The sequence below is a fragment of the Ammospiza nelsoni genome, chromosome 20, assembly GCF_027579445.1.
Source record: "Ammospiza nelsoni isolate bAmmNel1 chromosome 20, bAmmNel1.pri, whole genome shotgun sequence".
NCBI classification, from domain to species: Eukaryota; Metazoa; Chordata; class Aves; order Passeriformes; family Passerellidae; genus Ammospiza; species Ammospiza nelsoni.
In genome coordinates, this window is record NC_080652.1 from 6,369,395 (window position 1) to 6,390,868 (window position 21,474).

Sequence of the window (21,474 nt, forward strand, 5' to 3'; positions counted from 1 at the left end):
CCTGATAAGTACAAGAGAAGTGATTGCCTGAGCCAGTCTGTCCCTTCGTGCTTTGCCAGAAGTGTCAGCTCACTGCTTTAGGTTTGTGCTCTAAGGCTTAGAGATTCCTGTAACATTTACAGTGCTGTTTCATTCCAGCAATCTGGTGTTTGCAAATCTCTTTTTGACCCTGTAGCCATGATATCAGAAGTGATAACCACAACTTCCTAACAGGGAACAGCAAGAATGGCATCCCCACACATCAGCTCAGGCTGCAAGTGCTTCTCTATAGATTCTCTTCCACTGCAAATATGAGCATCATTTATTCCCTCCTTCCAGCAAATTCAAGTTTTGCACCTTCTCCATCCACTGGTAATCTGTATTTTTGAAAGGATTTTGAGTCAAAGCTTTTTCATGCATGATTATTGTCTTCACTGAAGCTGCAGCAGAACGAACCAGAACAGAGTCCCAGGCACCATCTCTTGTTCCACATGAACTCAGACCTTGCTTTCCCTGTCTCCAGAGAAGCTCAGAAAGCTGTTTATAGAGGGCTCTGAAATACAAATCTAGGCCTAGTCTAGACAAACCAACAGCATAGCTGCAGTCAATTGTTTGCCAGACCTTTGAGATTTTTTATCAGAATGCACTAGAGAAGGTAAAGCCTCAATTGAAGAGCCAAAACAGCAGTTTATGAAGACATAAAAGTAGTTGCAAAGAACAGAAGGGAACACCAGCATCTGATCATTTAATTTCTATTTGATTTCTTATTAAGCATCTATAGAAAAACAGGGTATTAAGGGATGTGATTAATCCCCAGTTTGGATTATATTAGTTTCAGAAAATTAAAATTCACACAGCCTCCATAATTTCATAAGGCTGTTTGTATTTTAATTTGAGTATTTGTAACTTCCTGTGTTCTGATGGTGCCTGGGGACAGCAATTCAATCAGAAATGCACTGCACAAAGCAGTATGCCAATATACCACAAGAAATACAGTTCTGTCCCTATGGATTTTACTGTCTGGTTACACAGTTCAGACCTGCTCCTGCCTAAGCTTCAAACCATTTTCATCTGTCAAGGCTTACAATTGATCATTCATCATTCTCACACACCCAGATCAAGAGTTCCTCCTCAGCTCACGATGGCACAGGGCTTTACAAGAATCCCAAGCCAATCCTGGGGTATTGATACCTTTGACACATGATTCTTCTGATCACTGTGCCCATCAGCAACAGTGACATTTTCACACAAGCTGCATTCTGTGGACAGCTTACACATTTCTCTGAACAGCATTTCATCTCACAGCACCTGTATTTTCAAACATGTGCTTACTTCAGCACATCAAAATGAATCCTTAACACACAGGCTGACACCTATGGGGCACTTTAACCACACACTGAAAATATTTATATTAATCATATTGACTCCTAAAACAAACACCTCAAACAGCAGGAGCTTTGTACTTTTTGGTCACTGACTCCTAGTGCTCCTTCACAGTAGACATCATGAAGCTCTATACAAGGAAGAAATTTGCAGAACTGCCCTTGGAGCACCTTCCTAGTCTGATCCTTCAAGCAACATGCAACTACATTTGTAAGCAATTCCACAATTCAGGTGTGGGACAAGAACAAGGACAAGTTTGTTCTTTCCTCTGCCAGCCAGCAGGTTGCCAAGAGGGCTGCATTGCAGATTCAGAGTTTCCTGCTAACTTGGTGCCTCTGTGAGCTCTTCTCTTGCCTGAGCCAAAGCACTTCTCAACTAAAAAAAAAAGCCAGACAGGCCAAGAGGAACAACAAGCATTAAAAACAGGTGCATTATGAACAAAAACATCCATCAAGCTGCCATTCTGTTTTCCTCTGCCCTAAGCTTTCATATTCCTTTCATACTGCTTCACATCAACTTGGACACCAGTCACAGAGACTCAATCATAATCTAAATCTTGTTCCTAGTTAAGCCATGGTTTTTTCCATTAAGGTTAGCACTTTTAGATAACTTTAAGCCAGAGGATGCACATTATTTTTCAACCAAACCCCACAGCACAAGTATGCCTAGCACTGACCCACAGTGAACAAGAGCAATTCCATAAGCACTTGGCATAATGTAAATTCTTAGGATGCAATTGGTACTGGCCACACAATGGATACATATAGAAATAAAGATCTATTGTAAGTACACCATTTTCCAGTATACTGGCAATATTATTGTGCACAATGATTCATTATTCAAGAAAACAATTGTGAAAAATAAAGACAGGCAATAGTTCATGAGTGTCACCATAATATACATGTTAGGAGAAACAAAAAAAAATAAAGAGAAGGCTTCCCACTGCCTTGTACCTTGAGTTCCTATTTACAATAGTGCAGAGGGAGGTTAACACCATTGTGCTGGCTTGGAACACTTACAATTGTTTTGTTAAATAATTCTGACCCTCAAACAGCCTCTCCAGCACCTGGCCACTCCTCCCAAGTACAGTTCCCCAAGTCAGTAACCAAAGGGCCAAACAGCTTCTCAAGTGTGGAAGTTTGCTGTGTTTAAGGTGAGTTCCCAGGGGCTGCCCAGAAAATTCCCAGGTGCTGCCCAAGCAGGGCAAAACACAAATGCCAGTACAAGCTGGACACATTTGTAACATAATACTGCATAATTTACAAACAGCAGTCAGAGAGGGTAGAGAATGAAGTAGAAAGTAACTTCTGGAGTTGGCACCTTCTCCCAGTCTGCCTGGAGTTGTTCTATTCCCTTGTGCAGAATTGCACCTGATACCAGCACAGGGCCAGCAAGAGGTTCTGCCCAAGGTTTTGTGCAGACTGAGGCATTGAGATTTCCAAACATGAAAGGACAGCAGCCAGGCTAATTCAGTGTAATAAGTGTAGCAATAGTTGTATTACATGTTCACACCACATCCTGCTCCAGAACTGCCATGATTCTCACCACAAGAATCACCTTTGCTGTGGTTCCTGCACCTCTTTTACCAATGACCAGGACATGCCATGTTCTGGAGTTCTCCTGTATCTTCTTCCCACACTGTGCTCTCACTTCATTCAAAATAAGAAAAATACAGTGTATTTATAGAGTTAACATATAAACTCAATAAAGCCACATCAGAAACCTACATCTATTGCAAAACACAACATTTCAAGAATCACAATGACCCCACACCAGTCTCTGCTGAAAAGACAAGAAACCTTTCAGGAGACTGCCCCCTCCAAGAGAATCCACCTCCATAGAAAGCTGCATGCCTGGCTGTTTGAAAGCCTACACAATGAGTTTGGCAAATCAAATCCAGTTCCTCGTGGACAGACATAATGGTGAGGTTTGTTTCACTGACATTTGGGGTAAATGATGTGCCACAGAGGGATAGATTGAATTTCAAGTTTCCATCTTAGCCATTTTATCATCAGCTTGTCTCCTCACCCTGGGACAGAACACAATTACTGGCCACTGATTTACATATACAGAGATGACAGTGTCCAGTACTTTGTAGGGCCCAGATCTTTCTTATAAAACAGGAGAAGGATTTTTGTTACTGGATTTTTGTTGCTGGAAGGCATTGTCATATTCATGTGCTCTCATGCCTCTGGGAGGACCTACATGCCTTGAACATCACAAGTGTTAATCAAAAACATGTTTTTCCCACTCAGAATGTGTTTGTTGAGCCAAGTGTGGGCTGAGGGGGCTCAGACAATGAGAGAGGAACACCCTGGGGCAATGTTCTCTCACATAACTGATACTTCAACTGCAGTGGCTGTGCTCAGTCTCCTGCCTGCAGCACCTTCCTTAACACTGCCAAAGCCAGAAGGAAAGCACACAGCAATTTTTACATGAATGCTCACTTGGAAACAGCTCTCTCCCCCACCCCTCCCCAAGCACACTAAATTCTGCTTTTCTGCCTTATCTCACTGCACAGACTGGTACCCAGGAGCCATCCATAGCAGTTGGGGCCTCTTTAATCCACTCTTTCCACACCTCCTTTCTCTGCATCTCAGCCCCTCTCCTGTACATGCTTCTATGCAGGTTGCTGGCAGCAGTAGGATAAGATAAGTTTTGCTATTGTTTATTTTAATTTGAATCCTTTGGGCTGATTTTTCTGTTTCACACTCCACTAGCTTCAGGATACATCACAATCTGGAAGACAGCTGTGTGCATCATGCCAAGTCATGGCTGTGCTGGAGCTGCTGTGCACCAGTTCATCAAATGCACAACAACCACAGAGTCCCCATGGCTGCCCTGCTTCCACAGGGCAAGGGACTTCCAAGAAAGTCACAGGCAATCTTACACTTCCAGTCAATGGCCTGAGGGCCTGCCAGCATGCAGACCAAACTGGCATAGCCATGAGTCTGCCCCAGGCATTTCTGCTGCTGGATGTCTACAGTAATTCCAGCACACCCCAGCTCTGTGCTTGGCAAACCTTACAGCAGGATCTGGCCTGACTTTCAAGGTCTAAATATATATATATTTTTAGATGACATGAAAGTAAAGCAGAGATATTGCTGCATTCTTCTGATGCAGCCCTGCAAATCCATAACCAGGATTATCCCATCCAATTGACTCACTGGCTATATTACAAAGCATAAAGAAAGAATTTCTGCTGGAAGCTGCCCTTCATCCCTAACTCAGTTTACATAACATGGAATACAGGAAGTCCCTATACAGTAAGGGGAGACAGAAGCTGAGCAAAGAGAATTTCTCCCCATTACAGAGAGTTACACAGCTCCTGTCCTACATTTGTAGGAAACAAGGAGTACCTTGGGAAAAGGCTCAAACACACACAGGCATTACCCTTTCTGTCAGTTTTCCATGGTCTGCCTTCTTTCTATCTAGAAATACAAGCTCTCCCTCTCCGTCAGTGCTACAGCCTGGATAGGTAAGTGCCTTTAGGACCTGAGAGTCTGAAATACAGAGGTGTTGGTTAACTCCTTCAGAAGGACCAGCACTGGGATCTTGCACCAGGCCAGTTTGAAGAGACTTAGTTCTACAGATCACTAAGAATATACGGAGTTCAGTAAAAACCCTTCTTATTTCAATCTGTTCAAGGTTCATATTCATGCTTTGATTCCTTCTGTGGTTACATGAGGTTACCTTTCATTTTCATAAAAAAGGTCTCAAAATCATCACCCCTAGTCACAGCACTTCAAGTGCTGAGACTTTCTGAGATCAGTACAACAAACTGGACTTAAAATAATTTCATCACCAAGCATCATTTGAAGTTTGTCTAAAAGATCTCAGCTTCCCCCAGACCTTGCAGACACCACAAACAGTTTTCAGCTCTTGTGAGGTACAAGCAGAGCTCATTCCCTCAGCCATCCCAGCTGAGGAGTCTGGGTGCACTGCCTGCACTGCAGTGCAGCCCTCCTTTGGGGCTATGAGTAACCAAGGTTAAACTCTTGGCTTTTAAGTGCCATGGAGGGCTGTGACCCTGGGAATCCCACAACAGGGACAGATTGGAGCCACGTGCTTCCCTCCCTAATTGTGATCACTGGCTGGTAGATAATCCCTTCATGGGCTGCTGCTCTGCAATTGCTGTGCAGCAACCAATCCAATCTGAGAGCCAGAACCAGGCCCAGGGGTATAATTCCCCTCCTACTTCCCTAAAACATGGTGAGATCTACTGTTTCCATAGAAACAAATCAGTTTGATGTCCACACAGCTCCTGCATCCCTCACTGGTGGGCATCAGCCCCAAGCTGCTGAGGTTTTAAGCAAGGGTCTACAGTTATAGGGCAAGAGTTTGGAGGAGAAACAAGAGGCACTCCCAGCCTCCAAACCTGACCATCTCATCCAAAATGTCATTTGCTTCAGTTCATCTCAGCTGTGAGAGAATTAATCAGGAATATTCTTCTCCTCCTCCATTTTGAGGGTTGAGTTATCTGCCAGCTCCCTCCCTGCTATCTTCCTGCAGATGGGTTAGTCCAGAATACGTGAGGACGTAGAACACAGATGGGAAATCAAAACAGAATACTCCAGCACCTCACGTGCACTTGTGAGCCAATTTACCCTGTGTTTCTGCAGGTAAAAAACTGTAAAGGCATTTTCTTGTTTGGAGCTCTGCATTTTACTGTGGAGAATTATTTAGAGTGGTACAGCCTACAGTGCAGTGCCTGATCTCAAAAAGTCACTGCCCGTTATAGCAAATGCCGCATTGACTCCAGGCTGCAGAGCTGGGGAAGCACAGGCTGGAGACAGCACAAAACTGCAGCACTGCTCCTCTGCAGCTTCCTCTAGGATTTTCTGAGTAATAGAAAATGAAATCCTGGATTTTGTTTGCTGCCTTGGGATATTCACGGTAAAAAATAATACAGTACTTATTCTGTATGACAATATCAGGAACTCGAGAGAATAAGCAGCCTGGTGTATCCTGAATGGATGTGGCAGTAAGGATTACACATTTGTGGAAAATGCAGTTTTGATTTCAAGAATTGCAATCCCAGGAGAAAGGAAACAAGGCTGGTTTTACTCATGTGAGAAAAACAAAAAAGTAACACCAGCAACATTGCACTGCATGATGCATTCTCCACCCCAAAAACTGTAAACCAGACCTTTATGTCTGTCTTGCTTAATTTTCACCATCACAAAAGCACAAAAGCAAATTTTCCTTTTGCTACTTCAAAAGCATATATACCCTGGCAAAACTCTCCCTGCAATTTCCAGACAGTCCCCAAGAAGACAATACCAGGCAGCAGCAACACCACAGAGCATCCAATTAGTTCAGTCCCTATGACAGTGGAGAATAAACAGGTTTTTTTTAAGGCCAGAAAGGTAAACCCATGACCCAGCATCTTTGCCTCTTTTTCAAGCTGCACTGATCTGTCATAACACTGCAGCAACACTGCTCTGCCTTGGCACAAACAAAGCTACCAACAACCCCTGGCTCTGCTGTAACAGAAGGCTGCAGCCTCGAAAAACGTGACCTGTTCAGCACCTGCAACTTGAGCTGTGAGAAAACAAAAGGACAAGCTGTACACTAAAACTCTGCGACAGGAATGGCTGATGGGAAAGCACAGCCACAATAACACCCTGGGATTAATGGATGCTAAGACTGACGAGCAGCAGGCTGACCTGGCTATTTCCCACCAGCAGTGCCTTAATCTCTGCAGCCAGGCTGCAGCTGAGTCCAGACTGCCCAGCAGCAGAGGCAGTCTAAAGGCTGCCCAGCAGGAGAGGCTCTCCTGTGCTCAGAGACACCATCATACTGTGCAGCAGTAAATAATACTCACCCTACTCATAGTATGGAGGCTCTGGATAAAAAAGGGGGTTATCCCCCTTTTTGTCCTTCTCTCCTTCAGAGAAGGAAACCAGGCACAACGGTAAATTCAAAGATATAAAATATTTGTGCTAAGTATAATCTTAGATTTCTTGTCAAAACTCCACCTCTGGAGTCCTGATATTTGCTGCAAGACCCAAGAGAAGAACAAATGTAGCTGGAGGCACAGTTCATCACTGCAGCATGACACTTACTCCACTCCCAGACAGCAATGTGTGCTAGCAAAGGAGACAGGCTGCCCAGAGCCTGAATCCCTTAAAGGGTACAGACAACTGAAAGACTTCATTGGCAAAGGCAAAGTCACTTTGATGAGCCCACAGACACAAACCAAACAGAAGCTGCATGAGGAAGGATGGTACCTCAACAAGCCATGATGTGCTGTTAGTTGCCACACATTGGTGGTGAGTTTATAAAGCTGAATGCATGAACCACAAAGCTTATCTTGGGTCAGTGGTAAGAGGCAGAGAGTGGTGTGGAATGGGAGGCAGCCTGCTTCCTTTCCAACAGGCCAGGCAGGAAGGACAGAATTCCATGGGCTAACAGAGTTATGCTGCACTCAGGCATCCTGACCAAACTGCCCACAGTGCACAGCTGCCCTGCAGAGGGAATTTAAGATGCTAATTTACATCTCTGCTCAGCCTGGAGAAGTATGCAGGAACAGTGCCAGGCTCCTTGCTATGCACTGCACCTCTGCAGCTCCAGATATAATTAGGATCAACCCAAGCTGGGAACACAGTGCAGAGGCACTGCCACTTAAAGCCCTTGAAGAAGACCCAGCAGTCTTATTGCAAACACCTTCAGTGCAGAGCAAAGTCAGAAGCATTAAACTCTACTTAAAACCACACAAACATCTCCATTTCCCACTATACCAGAACAAAAATCAGATCAATAGTCCCAGAAGAGATGAGCTTCAGACCTCCTGTCTGGTTCCAATGTCCAGTGGAACAGCACTTCTCATGTGCACAAAAGGCACATTTTGCTCTAGTCAAATATGGGCAGTGACCATGGGAGGTGACAAAAAGGCTGGACTTAAATTCAACAACAGCAACAAAAGGAAGATCAAAGCAGGTGTTGCCTTATCAGAGCATTCTGATAGCAAAATTGTGGCATAGTGACTTGGACAGACCACAGTCTTACACAGCCTTCCATTCCTTTCCTTATCTTGCACAAGTAAAGGGTTTAACTAAATATCTCTCTCTTGTATCTCCATTCCACCAATACAGTGATTTCTAAGACATCTGCTTTTGCCCCTCCAGGTGTCCAATGGGAGTTCAACTTTGTCCAAACAGAAGTTGGCAAAGTATCAAGTGCCAGTGCAGTAACTCACTTATTCTTTTGCAGTAAACATTCCTTAAATATCATTCCTTCAATAGTCTATACAAATTCATTCAGGAAATGGATCTCTTTCTCCAAAATTAGTTTGGGATGCTTGGTTTGCAGGCCTGACATAACAAACACATCTTGCACGAATAGGCATAAGCAGAGTAATTCTTAGGAACAGGAACAAATCAAAGTAGCACAGCCCAGAGGAAAGAAGTTTATTGCTGGGATCTCTGCTGAGAGCTGCATGATGTACAAGAGGTGACCTGAGTTTCAGTGCTGGAGATGCAGCATCAGCTCTGCAGTGTGACACATGTCATGTACCAATCCCTGAGGCTATTCTGCATTTTGGAATGTACCAACCTCCTCCTCACCCGTAGCTTTAACCCCACTGCGACACATCTCCTCTCAAGGCCACCACCACGCTCAGGCAACTCCCAGCTATTCATAGAGGAGCTTCTATTAAAAGTAAAAGCACAATCAGCTTAAGAAATAGCCAGAGATTACACAAGAGATCACAGCAGCCAGAAAGAGAGAAAACCTAACATGTATTAGAATCAAGGGGTTCCATCATGACCCAGAGCAGTGGAAGCTCAGAGTAAATCATAAACAAGTCAGTGAGGCTAAATATCAGCATAAAACCTGTGAGGGTTAGAGCTCTGTTGTTTATTGGTTTAATTCTGAACTAAGAGGCCACCAGACATATTCCCCTGCTGACAGGGAATTGTTCCTGTGCTGGAAGGCAGGTGGCAAATGGACAGTCATTATAAGCCTCATTTTTAGAGGTTTGTAACTACATGGATGAGGAAGAGCTCTCAGGGCTGAAACAGTCTGGTAATTTGTCAAAGCCCTGAGCCAGATCCTATGTAACTTACTCTGTCTTTACACATGTAAGAGTGGCAGGAAGACAAAGAGGAGGAACTGAACAAAGACTTCAAGATTTTTGCCTTTAGGTACCTCTTTCCTTGTTCTAAAAAATTCAGCATCGCCTCCCTCATCACTGGATCTCCATTCTCAAATTTAAAATAAAGGGAAACACTGTAGTTTCTCCTAGTGCTCTCCAGGGTGAGTTAGCTGTGCTGTGAAAACATCTGCAGATGTTGAGAACTACAGAGATGCTCAGCATCTCTGTAGACTTCTGCCTATTGATATGAGAAAGGGTCTGAATGCAGCTGAAAAACTACTCTGAAATACAGCTGCAATTTATGATCTTCTTTTATCCAGCATTACAGCAACACTGCCTGGCTTTGCAGCCAAAATCCACAGCAGTATCAGTTTAACTCTGGCCATGTCCTCTCTTAGGCATCACATACACTAGACTGGCCCCTCTTGCAGCAAGAGTGTTTCCCAGTCCCAAAATGACAGTCTGAGCAGCCAGACAGGAGCCCAGCACTTCCCATGTCTGTTATGGTTGTATTAACTCTTCACCCTTCCACACGGCTGCAACAATGCAGCCTGAAGCCATAAGAAACAGGAAAGGGAGAGTTAAAGGAGACTGTTGAGGCAATACATTATTAAAATAGTATTTTCAGCCCCAGAGACTCCAGTTCAATTCCCATTTCCGTCACAAGTGAGGTACTGGGTTTATTCCAAACCTCATTTATTGTTCATTGCGACTGCAACACGAGTATTTTAGCAGAGCTTATAGTTTGAGACTAAGCCCTGATTTTTAGGAAGGGAAGAGATGACAATGCAGGTCTTAGAAGCTTTGAGAGCCTTTATACTTGTCTCCAGAAGCATTTAGGGAAACAGCATCTTTTAGAGGAAAAAAAATACCCTCAAACCTCCATGTTAGAAATTGCTGTTTTCAATACAAAAGCTACACTGCTCTTCTGTTCGCTCAATTGCTGTGGCCAGGGCTCTAAGAAAAGCCACACAAGTCACAAGACTTGCAGAAAAATGGCAGAAGCTGGCAAGTTTGCTTCCAGTCAGCAAGACACAGCTTGAGGAGCTTGCATAACGTCTGCTTCCAAGACGCTCCCAAAAGCATGTTATGCTGAATTGCAAGAAGCCACTAACCAGGGACCATCTCACTTCCATTTGGTCATGGCTGGGTCTGCCAAAACTTTCCATGTCAGATGCTCTGGAGAAAACAGAGACACTGTTAGAGTTCAGACTCAGGGCTCATTATTCCTGTACTGTGTCTTGAAGGAAAGCAAAGCAGTTATCTACTACAGTCAGCAGCAGGCTCAGAGCTGTGACAAACCTGAAGGTCACAAAGGAAGCAAACGCCAGCAACTTAATTGTGCGTCTGCCCACTGACATAAAACAGCTTAAGAAAACCATGGAGCCACTTTATATTCAACTGTTATTAAAATATTCACTAATGGACTTTGAAAACAAAGCTGGACCTAACTACACAGTACCAATGAGTCACCTGGAATAATTGTTTAAATATCTAACTTCAAATTGTGCCCTCAGTTGCCCATCAGTGTTTTGATGCAGTCTTGCCTGCTCATCAGTAAACACTGAAATGTTCTCAGCCCTCTCTTTGTAGCTATAGCAGTTAGTTCTGAGCAACACATCCAGTTTGCATTACTGAACTCCATCAAGTCACCCCAAAACAGGCATGATGTGTGCTTTAGATGGATCAGAGATGAATGTAAATGAAGAGAAATAACTTTTTGCAGTTTTTCCAGAATCAGTATCTGATTGCAGGCTGACCACCTCCAAACCTGACCAGAACATGCAAGTACTGAAAGTCCCTAGGTACAAAAACCAGGGCTCACTCCTCTGTAGAGCTGTGCTACCCCCATCCCTGCCCTGAAAGACCAGGCTCAAAAATTCAAGTGCTAGCAGGCCATCTAGGACAGCCTGTCATCTCCAGTGCTTTCTAAGAACACCCTCACCCCTCAAATCCTGCACCTGATCTATGCCAGCAGCCAAAGGTGGCTGCACCAGACCCAACCTCTGCAGAGCAGACCTAGAAACGAAGACACAGACCTGCAAACAAAGAATTAAAGTTCTTGGCACAACACTTCTAGAGAGAAGGCAAGCCTCTGCAAGGGCTCACAGACACTGCAGTGCCATCTTTACAGAGTTTTCATTTATTGTTAAGAAAAGCAGTTTATCACTTCATGCTTAATGTTGTCCAGTGTTAGTTCAAGTGTCCATTAATGATGTACACCTACATGTCATGGGAGACACCAAAAGCCTCTAAGGATGGAGAAAAATGTATAAAAATTAATCACTAAGAATTTAGCTTCAGAACATAAAACAGAATTCTACCTCAAGGCTGAACATGCCCATTTGTAATAAGAGACAATATTCCTTAACCATGGGATTCCACTCTCTATCAGAAGGTGCAAAACCAGGTCAGAGGCCAGGAAAAGGAAACTTCAAGTAGAATGAGAAACTGTCCCACTAGTAAGCTATTTTTCCCACCATGCATGACTAGACTTCTGGGTTTGGGGTTTGGTTTTTTTTTGGACCAGATTTAATTTTGTCTCTCCTCCCAACTAGCAGTACTCTGACTCATGGTTGCAGATCTGTGAGTCCAAGAAGGAGGAAAGAATTACACCCAAAGTTTTTGGGGTGTATTTTTTTAGTGGCACACCAAGGAAGTAGGTTTACCCGGCACATTATCAGTAAATCTCCTTTCACAGACACCACCTCAAAACCAATTTTGCACTGGGCACAGGCTGAACACACCATATGCTTCTAGATGACTGCCTGCCACCCCTTCACTAACTCTTCTGGTTTTGCTACTCATGCACTGCCTGAAACAAAAAACTAAGTACTGGCTCACATGGGTGGAGCACACATGGATTTATTCTTGTCCAATAAATTCACTGCTCAAGGCATCATAATAAGTTTCACCCCAGCAGCTAGAACACAGCAAAAACTGTTTTCTTAATTAACTTATGCTAAGTTGTAAGTTGCTTCCATTTCTCCTCAAAAAGATTAATCTTAAAAAAAAACTTATACAGAATTTTTACTCATGCTAGTACAGACAGACTCAAACCTGGAGTACAAAGTAGGGACATTCAGGAATTCACCAGATCAGGAAGGGGATTAACTTCCTGCCTTAGAATAACATTTTCAGAAACTGTCTCAGATAGGAGGTGTTGCAGACAGACTCCCACTCCTTCTAGTTAAGTCTAGCAGGGTTCTGCCTGCTCTGAGCATCTGGAAGAGTCAGGGTCAAGGACTTGGCTTGGTATTCCCAGATAGGTATTGAATGGCTTCTGAAAACAATCAGTACCCTTTAAAAACAGTAGGTCATCTTTACTTTGCCTGGTTTTATTAAGGTTTTTTCACTGTGTGATAAGCACACCAAGTATGAAAAAACAGGAGCAGCTAACAGTTTTGGGAACCTCAGACTCCTTTTCCCACTGGTTCTGTTCCCTCTTTACAACCCTGTGTCACTGCATCCTGTTTATTGAGGAAACACACAAAATTTCCACACGTATTTATCACAAAGTACAGTAAGAATTAATAAAAAAACCTCAAAATGTTCTAAGACTCTCAACGTGAGGATTATCATGCTAACAAGGAAGAGTCCACAAGGAAATGCAGCGTCCCTGATCTGTCAGCTATCAGGTGATGAATTCCAGCAATGACAAGGCAACCTGTCATTTTCACACACCAGTAGGTCCAAACACCAACTTGCACCACACTGAGCATCACATTCCCCACTGGATTGCAGCTGGTTTCTCTTCCCTAGGTAAACTCTGATATGATCTGAGACATGCCATAAAGATCCCTTCTTCTAGAGAAGATAAGGCCAGTGGGCAGTTACCAGAAGCAGGAGATCATCACTAAAGAGTTAAGATGAAAGATCTGCTACAGCTAGAAAGATCTGCAGGGAACATTTAACTGCTGCAGGAAGTAGAAAAATATTAGACTTGTACTTATTTGAGCCAACCCCAACAGGACTAAAACAAGCTGACAACAAACACAGGCAGACACTGCTGCTGCATCTATGAACACTGAGATTCATGGGGTTTTCCCTCACAGATATCCATGTTATGTTATGCTTTAACTTAATTATGTATCTTCTTCTAGCATTCCTCCTCCCACAAGTGTTTGCTCAGAGCTCTACAGATTTCTCTTAAGTTAAATTATTTTATCTTGGGGTCTGCTGTAACACCTTACCCATTTCCCCCAGTGCTCCATATTTTCTTCCTTCCCCAATTAATCCAAGATGAAAATAGGTATTTTCTTCACTGGAGACCAAAGACTGGCTGCCATTTGAAGGACTTACCTGACCACAGTTTATTTCTCTAAGCAGCACAATCCTACTCCTGGCTCTTGCACCATCACTGCAACCCTAAATAAGTCAGTTCACAAGCAGTGCCTGTGTTTTTAAGCTGCAAATAGACAACAGGATTTGACTGGCTTACTGATGTACTTATCATACAACAGTTAAAGGTCCGTGACTAGCAATTAATCATCTCTCTGCCAGCACACATCTCAAATCAGAACCCTCAAAAATTTAGAAGAATCACCCTTAAGAGTGGCCAAAGCATGTGTCATGAATGTATCTTCTTGTTTAAATTTAAATCTGCTCCTGAAGTACTGCAGTGATGCTCAGCATTGCCCAGTACAATAGATATCCCCAATCTATACATAATGTAGCCATTTTGCAAGATTTGAAATCTCAGTCCTCAACACTCAAGCTCATGAACCACATACTGCAGCAGAAGCCTGAGCAACTTAAAAGTACAAAAATCATCAACAAAACAGTTTTCCTGCAGGAATAGGCCAAGTATCTGGATCTCTTTATGCATCCCTTTAGGATCCTTCACTTCTACATGGTTGCTAAACACTACTGTTGGTCTCTGAAGGTATTTTGCTGGGGAAGCTTTCCATAACAAAGCAAAGTATTTGTTATCAAGGCAGGCATTCCCTCATCATATCTTGGGGGTATAATTATCTCTAAATGGCTGTGGAAGGCATTAAGCTGCTCCTCAGAGTTATACCTGCAGCCAAACTAAAGCCTGTGGCTTCAGGATCTAGCTTTGCATCACCAGTATGGGACACAGAAAGGCAAAGAGACACTTGCTGCCAAACCCATGCTTGATTTTGTCACAGCAAGTACTGCAGCTATGCCTAATGAGCATTTAGCCTTTGGACTGCCACAGGCATTGCAGTACTGCATTTTCACTGCTTTTTTACCCATGTGGAAATTTCAGTGTGTTAGGAGAGGCAAGGTTAGCCCAACATGGTTGAGTTTAGGCCCACACCTGTCTCCTGATTCCTTCCAGGCAACACAAAAATATCAGGGAATTCAGCATATACCATCAGAGCCTGGTGACAGGCTGCTAAATACCCCTGTTTGGGGTGCACAGCTTCCAAGAGAAGATGCTTGTGGGGTACCAGATTCCAGCTCGGGTCTGGGGTCAAGTAAACAGTGATTCACTTTGCACAAGTCACTTTGCACAAGACACTGCTCAGGTCCCTTGATCATAAACAAGATGGTTTCATCTCCATTCAAGTCCTTCCACCCACTGTTCCCAGCCCTTAGTCACTGCCTCCTCGACAGCCCCCTGCAACCATCTGTTCTGGAGAAGTCAGAGGTGCCTTGTTTTCCCCATGAAGAGCAATGCAGCTGTCCCAGCAGGGCTGAGCAGCACCCTGCCTTGGATCAGAGGCACAGCCATCCCAGCAACCAGCTGAACACAGCCCGGGGCTTCCAGCTCTCCTGTTTGTAAAGCACAGGTAACAGTAATACTCCCAGAAACCCAGAGATTTGTGTAACAGTGCTCTGAGATCACAGGATTTAAAGAAAGCATATTTGTTATTTTCACATGGTAAAGTAAGAGTGGCATGAACAGGGATGATGATACAAACAGCCTTGTGGGCTGTCTCGTACAACCTCCTCAGTCATTTGGGCTCTTAAGTCAAATTAGCATATACCACATGCTTTGTTCTTTTTATCATACCAATTTTGCTGGTACAGTTGCCTGCTCCAAGACCTATTTATTTAGAAAAGGAGGCTGCAGGGAAGTAACAACACCTTAAGAACAGACTAAATGATCACTGATGTCCCTTCCAACCTGAGTTATCCTTCAACCTTATAACCACGCCGACAGGAAATGCCTGGAGCTCACCCAATTAACCTTCCTTCCAGTTCTGGGGCCCAGGACAAACCAGTCTGTGGACAGATGTGTCACCTGTGTGGCTTCTACATGGCTTCTTGTTTCTTCAGCAATTTTATCACCACCAGCCAGTATCCGAGCCACCACGCTGATTCTCCAGCAGCAAAAGCACACATAGCAGCCACACTGACATCTGGTATTACAAATACAAGCTCTGCACTGTTGGATAATCTGTTAACAGCAGAGTAAGTGTCACTGAAAACACAATTAGCAGCAACTACTAAACCACTGAATTTAGGAGGGGAAAAATATTTGTTTGGTCAGACATGTAACTAAACACTGATTGCAGGCAGGATCACTCCTCTTGTAGGTTTCCACTGAGTGTGGGATCAGTGCTACTGCAAGGTGCCTGCAGCAGCCCAGGACTGGAGCCCTGCACAGCCACAGCACAGATCTGGCAGGGGGCAATGTGCTGTCCTGGTAGGGAAACGTGATTTGATGACAATTTGAAAGGAGCCCCACAGGTCCTGAGCAGGGGAACCAGCCCTGTTGGGGCCTCCAGCCCCTGTGCTGAAGTGTCTGCATCATGCCCATCAGGCAGTACCAACCACATCAGCATTTGTTCTTGCACAGATTTCCATCCACTCAGAGAGAAACTCATCAGCACTCACATTCCCTGTGCAGAGAGCAGCTGCTGAGCAATAGCTGCACCACCATCCTGGTATCAAGCAGGAGCAGTGACATATGTCATGTCCACACCACAGCAATAATTGTATTTGTACACAGTAGGTCTACACACAATTTCTCCTTACGACTGTTCAGACAAGAAAACAGCCCTTGTCACAATTACACTGAAGAACCATGCTCATTCTGGATACTATTTCCATAGCTCCTTATCGTGGTTTCCAATACCCACAGAGAAGAAAAGAGACTATACATTACAGCAGGGCCCCAACACAATTTTAACAGGATTGGGATTTGTAGCATATACACATACATTCTGTGGTAAGAGGTCTCAAGTTACCAGTCTAAACTAGCCAGCACTCGGGTATCAAATGGAGAAAGACCTCTTCACACTGACATTTTCCATTTCCCCTCCAATTATTTCCTCTAAATGCTTTTCTACAGACAGCTCTCAGCTCCTGCTCTGGGGACCCTTAATTATTTCATTTTCTAAAAGCCACAGCACTATAACTTGCTGCTAGAGAGACAGCTGATGGGACACGGTGAGGTCATAAGTTCTCTTGTAACAGGAGTCATCATAAAGAGACAGAAGATAATTGAATTCATATATTTTCCACCAAGCAGATAAAACCTCTGGTCCTAAATTGGTGCCAGTGAAGATGCACCAAGGATTAGTAAATCCTCTTGTGTGGTTGGTCTAAAGGAGAGGAGCAGTTTACCCCAACACACCGACTGTCCTTCCTCCAACAAATCCCCCTCTGGCCCAGCAGCCCTACATTATCTATGACACCACTGCAGCACTGCCTGCACAGATCCTCTAAAAAGGATTTATGAGGTTTGACTGCCAGTACTTAGAAAGCATGAAAACAGCAGAGCCAACAGGTGAACCCATTTTGCTCAAAGATTGCAGAAGATCCATTTTCCCCTTCTTCGAAAGCTACGGCCCAACAAGTTTTTCACTTGGGTAGTAGGATTTTTTTTTTCTGTCACTATGCACAAACAAGTAGATCCTGGACTATGACCTGAGGTTCAGAAGAATGTGTTTCTGCAATGTCCTGCCCTTGGCATGATCCCAGCATCTCTGGGGGATACACTGCATGGACCTTTGGAAGTTAGCCAGAAGAGATGCCAAACTCTTTAAATTTTATATTCTTATTTTTTCAAAACTCTTTGATCTATGGCAGAGAAGAATTTTTATTTTGATCATGCTTTCTTTGTACCAGATGCAACCTCTGTGCCTTCCTCCTAGTACACCCAGTACACCCAGCACTCACTGCTCAAAGATACCCTTGAACAGGTCCAGAATTTGAGGCTACTTGCAGCTAAACAAGCAGTTAATCCACAGCACAGACCCTTCTGACAGTGGAAAAGCTCTATAAGCCATCCAACAGCAAACAGCTTAAAAGAAAAAGTGGGGGTAGGGAAATGAGATCCAATAGATGTTGTCACAAATGCAGTTTGCTGAAAGAGAAAAACCCACGTAAGCATCTGACCAGGTATCAGCAGTCACTGCTTTAAGGCAAGTCACCAGAAACCTGCATGCCCCTTATCGCATAAAAAAACACCTTGATAACTAAAACCTGTATATAACTTAATACAATTAATTAGCAAGGAAAAATGTGAGGAACAGCCCCCCCCCCCCCAGGTGTTGTGTGTCTGCACTGGAGCAGATACCCAAGCAGCGCGATCTGCAATTTACTCAAGTTGCAGATGATGAATGCGAAGGTCACATGAAGGGAAGGCATCAGTATATTGCCTGTCACAAAATGGTAGCACCCGGGGATTTGAGCATATAGGAGAGCTATAACCCGGTCCTTCCTATAGCCTCCCCGCAGCTCCTGACATGGCATCCGCTATGGAGGACAGCGAGCCTGGGCTGGGGGAGGGGGACGGAGCAGATTAAACTTAAACACCCTCCGCATCACCCCCCCGCAGCGACAACATCCATCCTGAGCCCCGCACCGAGCAGGGCACGGATGGGGCCGGCCCCCACAGCCCCTTCAGCCCCTCCGTTATGTAACAGCCAGGACAAGGGGGGGCTCCCACCGGCCGCCAAGGTGCGGCAGTGGCGGGGACCCCGCTGCGGAACGTCCCCGGGCGGAGAGCCCTCCCTCCTTCCCTCCCTGCCCGTACCCCTGCACCGCAGCGCCCGGGCGTCCTGCAGCGCTGCCCGCGCACACACACGCGCCGAGCGGAGCGGAGGAGCAGCGAACGGAGCGCTGTCCCCGCTCCGCGCTGTGCCCGCACCGCGTTCACAGTGCCCGCACCGCGCTGTGCCCGCGCTGTCCCTGCGCCCGTTCCCGCACCGCGCTGCCCGTGAGGAGCCGCTGCTCCCGCACCGCGCTGGCCATGCGGCAGCTCTGCCCGCGCCCCCGGGGACACCCCCTGCTCACCTCCCGACGAAATTCTCCAGCACGGAGCTCTTGCCGGCGCTCTGCCCCCCCACCACGGCGATCTGCGGCAGGTCGAGGTTGGCGTTCTGCCCGATGGCGGCGAAGGCGTCCTGCAGCCGGTTGACCAGCGGGATGAGATCTTCCATCCCGCGGTTCCCCATGGTTGCGGCGCGGCTCCTCGCACAGGCGAGCTCGCACTAACCCTTCCCGCAGCCCTCCCCGGCTCTGGGGCCGGTGGGCAGCGGCTCCAGCCCGCGCCCCTCGCCCCGCTCGACGCCGCCCGGGCTCCGCTCGCCTCAGCCCGCCCGCCGCGCCTGTGGAGAGCCCCGTGCTGCCGCCAGGGGGCGTTAAAGGTACCGGTGCCGCGCTGCATCCTGGGAGATGTAGTCCGGTGGCTGCGAGGGGCTGAGGGGGCTGGGATGGCACGTCACGGGTGTCTGTGCCCCGAGACCTGGGAACGGGGCTCGCTCCCCAAACCAGAGCAGTTCAGGTTGCCCTGGGGCCGGTCTGTGTGCGGCAGGTTGGCACACCTGTGTGGCCCAGCCGCTGTGGATGCACAGTGCCGGTGTACCTGTCCGTGAGGCCGAGCCGCCAGCACGGTGCCACGGTCCCTGAGGCATTCCCTGCCTCCAGCTGTGCAGCGCTGCCAGAGAACAGGTAAAATGTGATCAAAGGACTCTCATGGCTTGGTTACTACACCTGCACTAATTGATCCTCACAGCCACATCCTTTGGTCAGTGCACCATGGTTTGGTCACAGTACTTGGGACGGCCTGGCACCCGTACAGGAGGGTTTTGTGTGTGGCAGCACTCATGAAATCACCAAAATACAGGAAACACTTGAGATTAAACTGGAGGTTTGCAAAAACGCTACCACTCTCTGAGCACCTAGCTAGAATAAGATGGCAGAGACTAGAATAAGATATTTTTTAAGGTCCCTTCCAATCCATTCTATGCTAGAGGTTAGAATAAGATGTCTTTTAAGGTCCATTCCAACCCATTTTATGATTCTGCTGCTTCATTCAAACACAAATGAAAAATGCATCAATTTCTGTTTATAGCTGTAAAACAGTGGATGTGTTGCCAGGCTTGTTTTAGAGAAATGGAAACAGGTGCTTCATTTTATGTACCCAGATTTTGTTTTTAAAATTACTTGTCTGCAATAAAGAGGGAACAACTTGGTTTTAGGTTTTTAAAAGGGATGGGTTTTTAATAAGAATATAACATGAGGCCATATTTGATTTCAAAGTATAGCAATGAAAACAAGTGTTCAAAAAAGCATCTGATGGCTAGCAATGACTCAGAAGGATGGAGAATGTTGCATTTCAAACACCTCTCAGTTCGTGCTACCCAAGACTCCTATTCACAGCTCAGAGAGAGATGGGGGTGGAGGGGGAAATGAAATACAAAAAACTGCAACAGATTTTGAGCTGTCTGTTTTGTTTTAACCAGGAGCTTTTTAGTCATAATAATTATAATGAATATTTCACAGATGTCCATCAAATTTAATCCATGCAAAAATACCTATGTGGAGACACAGAGAAACTGAGGCAGCCATGGTGAGGGATGAATTTGCCCCATGCTCTAACAGATCACCAGTGTGCAGGTAAGAGCACTGAAGGGAGGGAAGGGAGCTGCTCCATCTGTATGGGTAACACCATTGTAGGGCATACGTGGGCAGTTTTGGAGGCTGTCAATGCTATTTTTTCCTCTCAGCAAATTACCCAGAAAATCTCAAGAAATAAGCTTAAGAAATTCAATGTAGACTGTGGACAAAAGCCTTTGAGCATCCTTGCAGCCATTCTGATAATTTATGTTGAAGGATTCTGGAAAAAAACTGCTATGGATAGCTGCTCTTTGTAAGAGGTCACCACAAAAACACAGTGAAGAGTATCAAAGGCTCAAAAAATTATGTCACCTTCCTCCCTGGATCAGAGCTGAAGCTCAGGGAACTTTAGACCATGAGGGTCTTTGAAGCTTTATTGGAGGAACCATAAGAAGAAAACCATCTTTGTCCCAGAGCTCGCTATAACTTGAAGTTCACCAAGTGCAATACAGAGAAAGGTTGCCCAGTTGCATCAGTTCAATCACCTCACACAATTTACCAGCTGTACTAAAAAACTCTCAGTGGCCATGACCTGGTGGACACATCTGGACACATTCCCCCCACATCTGTGGACCTGGGAGGGCCATCAGTCCCTGCTGACTCATGAGAAGTGTTTGTTTCTGGTTCAGTTGCAGCATATGGGGTCTCTGGGTCTGGGTTTCACTCACGGGTTGACTCCTTAGTTTCGTCCCCATGGACTCTGAATAAGTATTTTGTTCTGGGTGAGTTGGTTCTAGAAATAATCATTCAGGTTATACCATTTTTCTGGCAAAGCTAAAATGAAATTAATCCATTTGCTTTGAGAAATGTTTGTGACAGACTATTGAAAATACAGTATATCAACAGCTGATGTTGAAGACTGAGGGGAAAAGTAGGATTTATGTTGCCAATTAGGGAGCTCATAGAGTACAAAGGCTTATGCATGACTTCTTTGCAGGTGTTCTTTCCTATGCTGCCTAGTTTTATTTCTCTGTCAAACTCCTACTTAGTGCTTAAGAAATGTGGTTCTTTGGGGGATATATGGGGGGTTTTGGCCTAATTGAAGTCTTAAAGGGCAAAACTGGACAGGAGGGATGAGGGGAGCTAATAGTGTGCTCTCCAGGTGCACAAGAAAGGAACAAAAGGAATGATGGCATTGGTAAAACATGCAGAATATTGGCGACCTTTACATGGATCAATATTACTGTAAAACT

The 21,474-nt window shown here is 45.2% G+C and overlaps 1 protein-coding gene across 7 annotated transcripts in view; it reads right to left on the reverse strand.

Moving 5' to 3' along the window:
* The window catches only part of DNM1 (dynamin 1), a 64,931-nt gene extending 45,960 nt beyond the window's left edge, over nt 1-18,971 (reverse strand). For all 7 annotated transcript variants that reach the window (XM_059486331.1, XM_059486334.1, XM_059486333.1 and 4 more), the window contains exon 1: nt 18,677-18,971. In XM_059486331.1, the coding sequence (XP_059342314.1) occupies nt 18,677-18,837 (161 nt within the window). In that variant the 5' untranslated portion in view covers nt 18,838-18,971. The remainder of the gene's footprint in view (nt 1-18,676) is intronic.
* Between the last annotated feature and the right edge of the window lie 2,503 nt (nt 18,972-21,474).